The following is a 12,954-nucleotide window of genomic DNA, read 5'->3' on the forward strand; positions in this document are numbered from 1 at the left end:
AACTTTTCCACTGGTAAGGTGTTCCCAAGTAAGGGTTCATTTGCTGTGCATTCTCCTTCTAGTCCCTTAGGGGACCATTCAAGAGGAGGTGGTTCAGATTTTGAGGGAGCTATTTTTGCAAGATACAATTAGACGATCCTTGTTTGGACTTGTTCGAATTCATTGAAGTGTTCAGCCTTGGCTTTTCTATGATTTCCTCTTGCAGCTTTCTTGCGGGATCTTCTGTTGTTATTCAACTTTGGAGGTTCAACTTTTGGGAGCTCGAGTGCCATTAGGGCATGCAGAATGGCTATTTCATTATCAAAGACTTGATCTTCAATTTTATATCTAATGAATGGTAGTTGTCGATGGTTGCCAATGTTTGTATTTAGTTATTGGCATTGCTTTGTGAATCACCCGCTATGGCATGCCATTGCAGGCATAGCTCTCTGCATGTGACAGCGACACCCTCATGGTCGCCACCCAACCCACAGGGCAAACAGCCCTAGATCTAGTAGAGGAGTACCGCATAAAATTTGAGGAGCTAGAGCTGTCAGTCACCAAGCTCAAGGATGAGCTCGTCGCAAGTGAATCCCTGGTCCAAACACTCCTGGACCAGGTCGACAAAGCTGAGTCCCGCCTCTGAATGGCAAACGAACAACAAATGCAAGCAGAGGCACACCAAGCAAGGACTCAAGAAGGCTACGAACACCATGGATCTAGACATTGTAGGATCTCTTGGCACAGGAATGGGCATTACTGTGTCCGAGTGGAGCTTGATATCTCAACACTCCCCCTCAAGCTCAATCCCAATTCTTGCACACCACAAGCAGGTCTCTGAATTTGCGCAGCTTCTCTGCACCTAATGCCTTCATGAATATGTCAGCTACTTGATTCTCTGTGCTGACATAAACTATAATGCCTTCGTGAATATGTCAACTACATGATCCTCTGTGCTGACATAAACTAGATCAATAAAACCTACTAGAACCTTCTCCCGCACAAAGTGATAATGCACCTCAATGTGCTTTATTCTAGCATGATAGATTGGGTTATTTGCCAAGTGTATACTGCTCATGTTGTCACAATAAATGACAATTGGCCCATCTGTAGTCTGATGCATATCATAAAGTAGCTTACGCAACCAAGCTACCTCACATGCAACCATTGTTGCACCCCTGTACTCAGCCTCTGTGCTCTATAAGGCAACTGTAGGCTATTTCTTACTGCTCCAAGTGAGTGCAGCGCTCCCAAAAGAGAACACATATCCACTGGTAGATCGTTTATCAGAAATACTACCAGCCCAATCAACATCAGTGTATCCATGCAATTGTATCTGAACTCGAGTCTCATAAAATAGTCTATACTATAATGTGGACTTCAAATACCTCAGTATGTGTCTAGCTGCACCCAAATGCGGTTTTCTTGGAGCCTGCATAAACTGACTTACCAACCCAACATCATAGCTCAAATCTAGCCTAGTAATAGTCATATAAATCAAACTTCCTACTATGCATCTGTACATAGTAGGGTCCTCCGCAAGCTCACCTGCATCTGCGCTCAACTTCACATTCTGCTCCAAAGGAATTGAAATAGGCTTACAGCCTGTCATCCCATATTTGAACAGCATGTCCAATCCATACTGCCTCTGCAAGAGCCATATCCCACTTGTGGATCTAATACCTCAATGCCGAAGAAGTAACGCAGCTCTCCCAAATCCTTCATCTCAAACTTCTGCTTCAATAGCATTTTCACATGAAGGACATCTTCATCACTATCACTTGTGATGATCGAATCATCAACATAAATGACAAGTAGCATAATGCCTCTCTCTGTTTTTCTCGCATAAAGTGAGAAATCTGCCTTGGAAATCAAAAAGCCAATAGTGACAAGATATTATCCTATCTTGTCATACCATGCTCTTGTTGCTTGCTTCAAGCCATACAAGGCTTTCTTCAACCTGCAAACAAACTCAGGATGAACAGCATGCACATAACCTGGTGGCTGCTCCATATAGACCTCTTCTTGCAAATCACCAAGCATTCTTTACATCCATATGATGTAAAGACCATCCCTTTGATGCAGCCATAGCAATGACTACTCTTACGGTTGCAATCCTTGCAACCGGACTGAATGCTTCCTCATAATCAATGCCATATGTCTCTGCATACCCCTTGATAAGTAATCTTGCCTTGTATCTGTTCACAGAACCATCTGCATTGTGCTTCACGTTATAAACCCACTTGCAGCCAAATGCATTCCTATCTTTAGTTAAAGGCACCGATTCCCATGTAGCATTTTCTTCCAAGGCATCCATATCTTCATCCATGGCTTTCTCCCATTTTTCTTTCACCTTATAAACCCACTTGTAGTGAATTGCATTCTTGTCTTTAGATAAAGGCACCGATTCCCATGTAGCATTTTCTTCCAAGGCATCCATATCTTCATCCATGGCTTTCTTCCATTTTTCTTTTCCCATGGCTTGCTCAAAAGAAGTGGGTTCTGGTTCATGTATCACTTTGACTATATAGGCATAGTGAATGGCTGAAAATCCATCATATTTCAGCCTATCCATAGGATACTTAACTCTAGTAGACCTGTGCAAAATAGGCTCACTACTAGGTGCTCTCAAAACATCCCTTGTCTTCCTTACTCCAGATGTAACAACAGAAGGAATATCCAACTCATCATCAAGGCTCTATTCTAAGCCACTGGATTCACCATCCACATAAGAGTGACCTGCATTCACATTAAACCTGGGCTGATCTACTCTCTTTTCCTTTTTGTGATACTTGCATATGACTATCTGCATTGCTTTGAGGAGATCCTCCTGATCTTAATTTGCCTGTCCATGGCAAAGTATGTGAACCACTACTAGCGGACACTACAGGTCTACTAATATTTTGTGATTGTTGCTGTGAATTCTGTACAGCATTACCATTTTGTGCATCTACATCATCAGTCACATTTACTGGTTTATACCAATTACTTATCTCATCAAAAACATTTCTGCTTACTGTAAACTTACGAGTAGAAGGGTTATAACATCTATACCCTTTCTGCTGCAGAGAATAACTAATAAAGATGCACTTCTCAACTTTTAGATCCAACTTGGATCTCAACTCATCTGGCACATGAACATAGGCAATGCAACCAAAAACTTTTAAATAAGAAATATCTGGTTTTCTACCAGTATACCTCTCCTCTAGTGTCATGCCATGTATTGCTGCAATGGGAGTCATGTTCATTATGTAGAATGCTGTAGCAACTGCTTACTATAAACTTACTAGTAGAAGGGTTATAGCATCTATACCCTTTCTGCTGCAGAGAATAACCAATAAAGATGCACTTCTCAGCTTTTGGATCCAACTTGGATCTCAACTCCTCTGGCACATGAACATAGGCAATGCAACCTAAAACTTTCAAACAATAAATATATGGTTTCCTACCAGTATACCTCTCCTATGGCGTCATGCCATGTATTGCTATAATTATGGGAGTCCTGTTCATTATGTAGACTACTGTAGCAACTGCTTCAGTCGAATAATAATCTGGCAGGTCTTTTCCGTTGAGCATGACACGTGATACCTCTGTCTGTTTTTCCTTTCTGCAAGTCCATTTTGCTGTGGGGTATGACTGCATAAATATTAGTGCTTTATGCCATGCTCCTGCAGGAACCTTACAGACTCATTTGAGAGATACTCTCCCCCTCCATCTGACCTTAGGCATTTTATTTGCAGGCCTCTTTCTTTCTCAACCATAGCTTTAAAAGCTTTGAAATGCCCAACCATTACACTTTTCTTTTTCATAAAATACACCCAAACTTTTTGCTGTAGTCATCAATAAAAGTGACAAAATAATGATAGCTTCCAATAGATGCACATCAAAGTGGATTAATTCCAATGTTCTCTTACTCTCTTGAACATGTCTAGGAAATAGTTTCCTTGCCTGTTTTCCAAATTGATAAGCTTCACATACCTTATGCATTTCTGCAACCTTGAACTTAGGCAATCCTGCAACAATATTTTAGGCCTGCATTAATTTAAGTCACTGTACATTAACATGACCAATACGTTTATGCCAGATATCAATATTTGCAACTACACCGGTCCCATGTGCAAACATTGTTGCACTCAATTCAGGCATGTCCGCATCCAATGTAAACATCCTACCCTTCTTCTTCCCTTTTGCTATCAAGCAACCTTTATTTTTCATATCCTCAACAAAGCATCCATGAGAATTAAATCTGACCTGCAAGTCTTGCTCAACCATTTGACCAACAGAAACCAGTTTCTTGGTGATATTCAAGACATAAAATACATCAAACAGGTATTTCTTTTTCCCATCCTACATAGACAGGAATTTTACTAATCTGCACAATAGGATGTGCAGTATCATCACCAGTCTCCACAAATCTTGGTCTTTCCATTTTCCTTGCATCCTGCATCCATTCTGCATGACTTGTCATGTGGTTTGACGCACCTAAGTAAACAAGCGACCTTTATTTTTCATATCCTCAACAAAGCATCCATGAGAATTAAATCTGACCTGCAAGTCTTGCTCAACCATTTGACCAATAGAAACCAGTTTCTTGGTGATATTCAGGACATAAAATACATCAAACAGGTATTTCTTTTTCCCATCCTACATAGACAAAGGAATTTTACTAATCTGCACAATAGGATGTGCAGTATCATCACCAGTCTCCACAAATCTTGGTCTTTCCATTTTCCTTGCATCCTGCATCTATTCTGCATGACTTGTCATGTGGTTTGACGCACCTAAGTAAACATACCACACATCATTGCTTTCTTTAGCACTTGTCACAGAATTGGTCATGTACCGCACCATAAACAAATGCTCATTTCTGTCATCACCCTATCTACTAGAGGATGCATAATTGCCTTGCTGCAATTTTCCAGTCATGATGTCATTTTGCTTTTTATAGCAGTCTTTAACCATATGACCCATTTTACCACAGTAGTAGCGTTTAACATTATTGATTGCATTTTGGCCTCTCTGCCATCCACCATGACCTCTTTGGCTCCCCGTGCCTCTAAAGTTATGTCCTCCTCCATAGGACTAGTTTTCTTGAATTTCTGATTTCTACCATGACCTCCAAATCGGCCTGCTCTACCTTTGCCTCTACCTCTGCCAACATTTGAGTAGATTTCTTTTAAAGTTCTTGCTGAAGAAGATGCACCACCATTTCTCTGCTCTTCAGAAATTAGATGAGCAATCAACTCCTCAAAATTAGAAAAATTCTCACGGACGGCAATGGATGTACGGAATTGTGCATAATTCTTTCCTAGACCATTCAAGGTCACAGAAACTAAATCATCATCTTTCACTAGCGACCAAATAGAAGCAAGTACACTGCAATCTTCTTCACCTTCATGTGGTAGTCATTGATGCTCATATTTTCTGTCTGCATATTATGCAACTCCTGCTTGAGCTGCATTTTCCTGACTTGCGTATTTGTGCTATACATCTTTGTCAGAGTATCCCATGCCTCCTTCGGCGTGCTTGCATCCTGAATATGCACAATCATAGAACTTGAAATACTGATAAATAGCCAGTACATAAGTTTTATGGCTCTCTCATGCCAGCCTTTAAATGCCTGCAACTCCTATTGATTGGAAGCATTAGGAACAACTAGTTCTTGTTCAGCTCCAGTAATGAACTCCCAATAGCCTTTTTCCTTAAGGAAATTCGTCATTCTAAACTTCCATGCTTGGAAGTTGTTCTTATCAAACTTTTCAGTGACTATCTGTGAAAGAGCATCAGACGCCATTGCAGAACACTGCAAAAAACACAACCTGCCTCACAAGGGCAAATTTGCAAAAGTGACGAAAGTTGTATTTCACCACACAGTCACTTCCTAGTGACGATTTTGCATCAACAGGCAATAAGAATGATTCTGTCACTTGCAATATCTCTGCGCACAGGCATAGGATGCAATTTTTACGGTAACTTTTCACCGACTTGCGGAACAGTGGTTGTAAAGCAAAAAACATGACACTTTTTTGAGTGCCTGTGAAAAACTTCCGCCACCAAAACGGGCCTCAAAATGGCAACATATACTACCCTCTCGTTATATCGCGAAAGGCGTCCCAATCTGAGATAGTGCACTCTTGTACTTTCCGGCAGTGCTACCTGTAGAGATTTGCTCCCAAACTCGAAAAAGGAAAGCAACACTAATTCTCCTACCAAGACACCACAAACTTGGTTTGCTTTCTTGAGCTCCTTACCACGAACCGAGCTCTGATACCAAGTGAAGAGAGTGGAAGAAAAGTAAGGAGTCTCACTTGCAGCTTTCTCACATACACACTGGGGGAATACACAAAGGTGGAGACTGAAAACAGTTTTCCTCTTCTTAGTTGTGAAAGCCAAAAGAACTCTCTCTAAGTATAAAAGGAATAGGTGAACCCTATATGTGGGTCTCAAACCAAACTCAGCTAACCTAGGTAGCATACTAACTGAGCCACTAACTAGAGTACATAAAGATAGCTGTCATCCAGCTATTATTCATGGGCGGTGTACCAACCGCATCTGCAGCTAACAAGTCGGTGACATAAATGCACAACAGTCACCCTGGCATATCACGAGTGGAGCTCGATATCTCAACACACCATCCTCCATCCAACCCTATTCTCTCTAAGGCCTTCTTCACATATAACATAGGACTTTGCCTAAAATGCTTGCTTTTGCAAGTTGGCAAAAAGAGAGAACACATAGCTAAGTTTGAGATTGGTAATTTGAATCGTGATCTTGCGTAGAAGGCAATGGAGAAAAATGATGAAGTAGTTGAGGAGGTGGAATCAAGAGGGGATTGGACTAGATTGCAATATAAGAAGATGTGCACCACCATGCTCGATGAATAATGCAAAGAATCAATTTTTTACTTTGGCCTATTTGAGAGGCATGGAGAGAGTATTGATGCATCATACTTTCTAATGGATGGAGTAATCTTAAAAAGAGAAGCATTATTACTACCTTAGTCTACTCTTATCTAGGAAGACATTTCTCATAGGCTATATTGCTATGATGAGAGAGCAGGCAGCAAGATCACAAAGAAGTTCATCTATAGGCACATTTAGGTAACCATCATAGAGGTGCCCGGCCCAAAGAATGTATTGCGGGTCATTTTGGATAATGCTTACAATTACAGAAGGATGGGAGAGATGGTAGAGGACGAGTTTCATTCCATAGTGTGAACCTTGCGCTTTACATTGCCTTGACCTGATGATGGAGGACATAGGCAAGCTTGATTGGGTGGAAACTACCATGAGGGAGACTAGTAACATTGTGATAGTCTTTACGAAAAAGCCCAAGGCCTTGTCTATTTTTCAGAAGTTCTCAAAGTTGGAGATATTGTGGCCCTTTAAGACTTAATTTGCCTACATGTTTCTTGTCTTAGAACGGCTATATGGTGTGCACTATGACTTGCACCCAGACATTGGTATTTGATCAGTTTATACTTTGGGACAACTCTTCATGTGGATCTCTCTATTCTTGATACCTCACTATGGTAGCAAATAGAGGCCATTGCAACTACATTGAGGCCACTACTTTTGATGTTGTGTGATAGACATAGAGGGATGCAGCGTTGGTCTTTTGTACCACTTGATGCAACAGCTACGCACGTAGCTAGACAAATGGTATAATTTCGGAGCTATAATTCTTAATTTTAAACTTAAATCTTATAGGTTAGAACTTATATTACTTAGTACTCGCTACTTACATAAAATGTATGCAATTTCTACTATGTAGAGATTGGCTGAGATCAAGGCTATTGTACAAGAAAGATGCATGTATATGAGCCACCCCATCCACGCTTCTCCATCCACATTATAAAACTGTTGACCTATTCTTGGATAGCTAGCTTGCAGATCCTCGACATGCATATGTATCTTGGGTGTTCCTAGAGGAAACTCAAGAGCATATAGATGAAAAGCTTATACCTTTTGTAATGGTTCTGGACGAGTCTTCTTCAGAACCAATGCAAAGAAGAAAGAATTTTTCAAAGCCCATTAGCTAGTAGGAGAGATATGGCTTTAGCACTTCCATCTTGTAATGGTTCTGGACCAGTCTTCTTCAGAACCAATGCAAAGAAGAGAGAATTTTGCAAAGCCCATTAGCTAGTAGGAGAGATATGGCTTTAGCACTTCCATCTTGTAGGCTATTGCTTTGAGGGTCCTCTCTTAAGATTGCATCATTTTCTTGAATTTGAATTTGTGGTCTGTTATGCAATTTGTAAAATCAAAAGCTTATTTCTTTTTTGAATCTTGAATCCCCATAGGATTGTTCATATGGTGCCTATGAGAAAAATCGGAGTTTGTATGGATTGATCCACATGACAAATAGAAACAGGCTCAGCATGAAGAGATGTAAAAGTTGCTATATTGTCATGGAAATGTGAGGCTAGTCCAAAAGTTGTGAGGATTCAACACCACATTCAGATAGAGTTAGGTGGCAAAAATGATCGTATTAAGACAGAATAAATCTGAAACCGGGTAACTGAGGAATGGTAAGAAACTTTATGAATTTTTGGTCGAGTGGAAGGGGTTACCTGAAGATGACAACAAACTGGTAGAGTTGAACCATGGCCAGATCTGGGAATGTGTTAACGACTGCTTCCAGGGTCAATGGACTGTTAAATGCAGCAGTAAAGATATCCAAGTGCATTACATCATATTTCAAGGCAAAACTGCTTTAGTAGGGAGGAACTCATGGACAAGATAGCCTCAGTTATGACTAATTACACAACTTTCAGATTGGAATTTGGAAACTGCCACACCAAAGATACAGGAAACTTGAAACGTACTCCACAAGAGGGTATTAACCATAGTGAAATGAATGGTGGATCTCTCTTACATGAGCTAAGTACGAAGTGTGAATAGGCTTAATGGCTTCAACCTACACTTTCATGTATATTTGAGGATAGCCCATTAGGTTCCTATCTTTGCCTTACTCGCTTCATTCCAGCTCTTCCCCAAGCCACAGTATCTTGGTCCATATGCCATTGGAGTTTTGAATGGCGCTCACCATTCCATTTCTTTGGGTGCATGACAATGACTTAGGTGTGGGCACCAATACATCCTGTTAGCCTCCCAGTTAACTTGCTGTGTATAGGTTTTATCCTTGGATACCACTCAATGTTTAGCTCACCATTCCATTTATTTTGGTACATGACAATGATCTCCCTGATCTAGTTACGTGTGGGCACCATCCAGCTTAGCATGGATGTCTGCCAGCAATACATACGTGGAAGCCTTTTGTGGATCTAACTCAAAAGCGGAACTTGCAGCACGCACAGCCCGCCCCACATCACCATGAATTCGGCATGATGACAGCAAGCTCAACCATGCTTGAGCCTTATGTTCGAAAGGCATGCTGATGATCAGGTCCTCTGCCTCTTGCAATAGACCTCCTCGCCCAAGAAGATCAATCATGCACACGTAATGCTCCACTGAGGGGGTTATGGCATGGTCTCTAGCCATAGCAGAAAAGTATTGCCTACCATCAGCTACCAGACCTGCATGACAGCATGCAGTAAGAACACAATGAAACGTGATCTTGTTTGGCTCAAAGCCTTCCTTCTGCATTTGAGCCAACAGCAGTAAGGCCTCTTTGCCGTGCCCATTCTGGGCACACACCGCCATCATGGCATTCCATGAAACCAAATTCCATAATAGCATCCCTGCAAACACAGCCCTTGCATCATCCAGGCTGCCGCAGTTGCCATAAATATTGACAAGGGCAGTCCCCACAACAACGCCTGACTCCCATCCCTCGCCAACAAGGGTAGCATGGATCTCTCGAGCCTGTTCAGTAGCTGCCACACTGGCAGACGCATCTAAAACACAGATGAAGGTGATCTCATCTGTCTCCAAGCCTTCCATCAGCATTTGACCAAACAGCTGTAGGGACTCCTTGCCTTGCTCATTCTGGGCACATGCAGCCATCATGGCATTCCAGGAAACTACATTCCGCAGTGGCATCTCTGCAAATACAGCCCTCGCATCATCCAGGCTCTCACACTTTCCATACATGTTGATGAGGGCTGTCCCCACAATAACATCCAGCTCCCATCTGTTGCCAGCAACAGTAGCATGGATCTCTTGGCCCTTTTCTAGGGCCGTGACACTCGCACATGCATCCAAAGCACAGGTGAAGGAGACCTTGTTAGGATTGCAGCCTTCTGCCTGCATCTGAGCAAACACTTCTAGGGCCTCCTTGCCCTGCCCATTCTGGGCACAAGCTGCCATCATGGCACTCCAAGAAACCACACTCCGTAGTGGCATCTCTGCAAACACAACCCTCGCATCATCTAGCCTCCCAGCCTTTCCATACATATTGACAAGTGCTGTCCCCACAACAACGTCCAAGTCCCATCTGTTGCCAGTAGCAATAGCATGGATACCTTGACCCACCTCTAGGCGTGCCACACTCGTACACGCATCCAAAACACAGCTGATAGTAAACTTGTTTGGCTCAAGGCCTTCTGCTTGCATTTGAAATAATAGTTCTAGGGACTCCTTGCCATGCCCATTCTGGGAACACACTGCCATCATGGCACTCCACGAAAACACATCACGCAGTGGCATCTCCCCAAACACAGCCCTTGCATCATTCAAGCTCCAGCACTTGCCGTACATATTGACGAGGGCTGTCCCTACAACAACATCAGACTCCAATCCTGCGCCAATGACTACAACATGGACCTCTCGACCGTGTTCTAGGGCTGCCACACGGGCACACGCATCCAAGACACTGATGAATGTTACCTTGTCTGGCTCAAAGCCTTCGTTCAGCATTTTACCAAACAGTTGTATGCCCTCCTTGCCATGCCCATTCTGGGCACACGCATTAATCATAATAGTCCAAGAGTATAAATTCCGGTAGACAATCTGGTCAAATACAGCATGTGAACACTCCAGGCTCCCACACATGCTGTACATTTGGATGAGAAGGTTACTTAGAAATGTGTTGCCTGCAAATATACATCTGCTCATGTGTTCATGCACACGTTCACCCTCAGACAAGGCCTTGTCACTGATGCAACGCCTTAGAAGCGAGGCATAGGTGGCAATATCTGTCTCTGCACCCAGCTGACCAAGAATCTCCTCAATGAATCTTCCAAGGGAGACGTATTCATACCTGGCAACGAGGCTATGTGGGGGGCCATCTAAGGTACGCGTACGACAGGTTCGTGGCTCGCTTAGCATCTCTTCAGCAAGCTTGGACGTCTCCCCAGCGGGAAACTCGGTGGCCATGACTTGCAACGATCCCATGACCAGGCCCTTGTGCTTGCCAAGTTCTACTTTCAGTTCCGTAGCTTGAGGGAAAGAGCGATCCGGGCTTGCAGGCGTGCAACATACTGGACGTCTCTCCGACTCGATCGCGAAGGCAGGCATGCCCGAACAAAGAATCTGCGCCATGAATTGGCCACGATTCGCAAAGAGACAGACGAATTACTGGAGTACGTCCTTCGAAGGATGCATTCATCGTCGCCCGAGACATCGACCAGAGGCACTCCGACGGAAATTTTCAAGTTACGGACGGCAGTGGGTTTTCAAACAACGGCACAATCTCCGATACTAACTATGGTTACTTTTAATCTTTGGGATCGGATTTGGATTAGCCTTCGGGTTCGGAGTTACCACTAAGAGGGCATTCCCACGTTTAAAGCTACATACCAACAAACAGGCTTTTGTGGCACAAGACCGCTCAGACCATCGCAGCGAACTATTGAAGCAACGCAATATCACACGATGTGCAGCTTTAATACTATCATTTTCTCCTGTCAAACTTTGCGATTCGTTGGAGAGCTCCTGAAAGTTTCGCTCTGCTATTTTCCCGCTTAACATCCAGAGAACTCTCGATGTTAGCGGGGACCTTGTGTTGCCCGATGAGCAAGGCAATTTCTCTGCCAAGTGTAAAAATTCTAGAAATCAGAGGCGTGAGAATACACTTTAAAGATTTGTTGGTACGCTAGCATTTGTTAGAAATAGGGGCTAAGGGCACTCTTGCCCATTTTTGGCCAAGTTTTGTAATAGGTCTCTCTTTTTGGCCAAGTTTTCTCTGTAGACCACCCTTTAATAAATTCAGTTTTTTATTTTTTAATAAAATTTTATGAAAAAATAAATTAGTTAGTATGTCCCTCCCCCACAATTCACATAAGGAAAGCTAAGGTCGTATTTGTCGCATGATTAACTTAAGGTAAAAATTAATGTGAGATGGCCAGATTGAGATGGCCAGATTATGATCATTGATTTGCCGCCAACCTCACGATTATGAGGGAACACTACCCCCACTCTAAGAAGTGTTGCCGCCCACCAAGCAAGATGATCTTTTGCTGTTGCGAGAAAAATGATAGCTAAGTTCCTTGCACGTTAAGTGAGCAGAATGAAGCAATAGCCTACTCATCATCGCAGGTTGTTGTTCCTTGAAACTATTGAGGGAGAGCGCCAAGTGTCACGCAATGGGTCAGCTTCGATTTTGCAAATGCAAGTCACGACCCTCCGTGCATGCTAGAATGATTGCATGTCTAAAGAGAAGTTGAGAGCCCCTAATGTTGATGGATAGACATTGGGTGGAGATGACTAATGCCATGGAGCAAACAAGTAATTCTTCACTATTTATTTTTAAGATAGTATGATGAATGCCACTCCAACTTATTAAGTGTTTATGTGACACTATGATTGAGATAGTATGAGGTGAAGAAGCAATGGCCACGATGAATCGTGATTGAGAACAAAAGTTGAACAAAGAGATAACAATTTATAACAATTCAACAATTGTTGAGAGCCTTATCATCTACATCCAAAGATAGCTTATAAAAACTACCAACTCATCACAATTGCTGAGAACCTCATGAAGCAAAAATTGAAAAGATTCCATGTATGACAACTCTGTAATTTATGAGAGCCGTAAAGCCCAAAAGATTACATCTGACAAGGATAACCACTC

The 12,954-nt window shown here is 42.5% G+C and overlaps 1 protein-coding gene across 1 annotated transcript; it reads right to left on the reverse strand.

The window, feature by feature from the left end:
• Positions 1-8,624: 8,624 nt before the first annotated feature.
• On the reverse strand, positions 8,625-11,529 carry LOC147891620 (pentatricopeptide repeat-containing protein At1g03540-like). The gene has a single exon (XM_087388661.1). The coding sequence runs from the start codon at positions 11,421-11,423 to the stop codon at positions 9,195-9,197; it is 2,229 nt and encodes a 742-aa protein (XP_087244787.1). The 5' UTR covers positions 11,424-11,529; the 3' UTR covers positions 8,625-9,194.
• Between the last annotated feature and the right edge of the window lie 1,425 nt (positions 11,530-12,954).

The sequence above is a fragment of the Dipteris shenzhenensis genome, chromosome 17 (assembly GCF_047967505.1).
Source record: "Dipteris shenzhenensis isolate YYH24624 ecotype China chromosome 17, Dip_SZ_1.0, whole genome shotgun sequence".
Lineage (NCBI taxonomy): Eukaryota > Viridiplantae > Streptophyta > Polypodiopsida > Gleicheniales > Dipteridaceae > Dipteris > Dipteris shenzhenensis.

Bases quoted from the DNA above. Each gene is read 5' to 3' on its own strand.
- LOC147891620 (XM_087388661.1), bottom strand. From the start codon at position 11,423: ATGGCGCAGATTCTTTGTTCGGGCATGCCTGCCTTCGCGATCGAGTCG.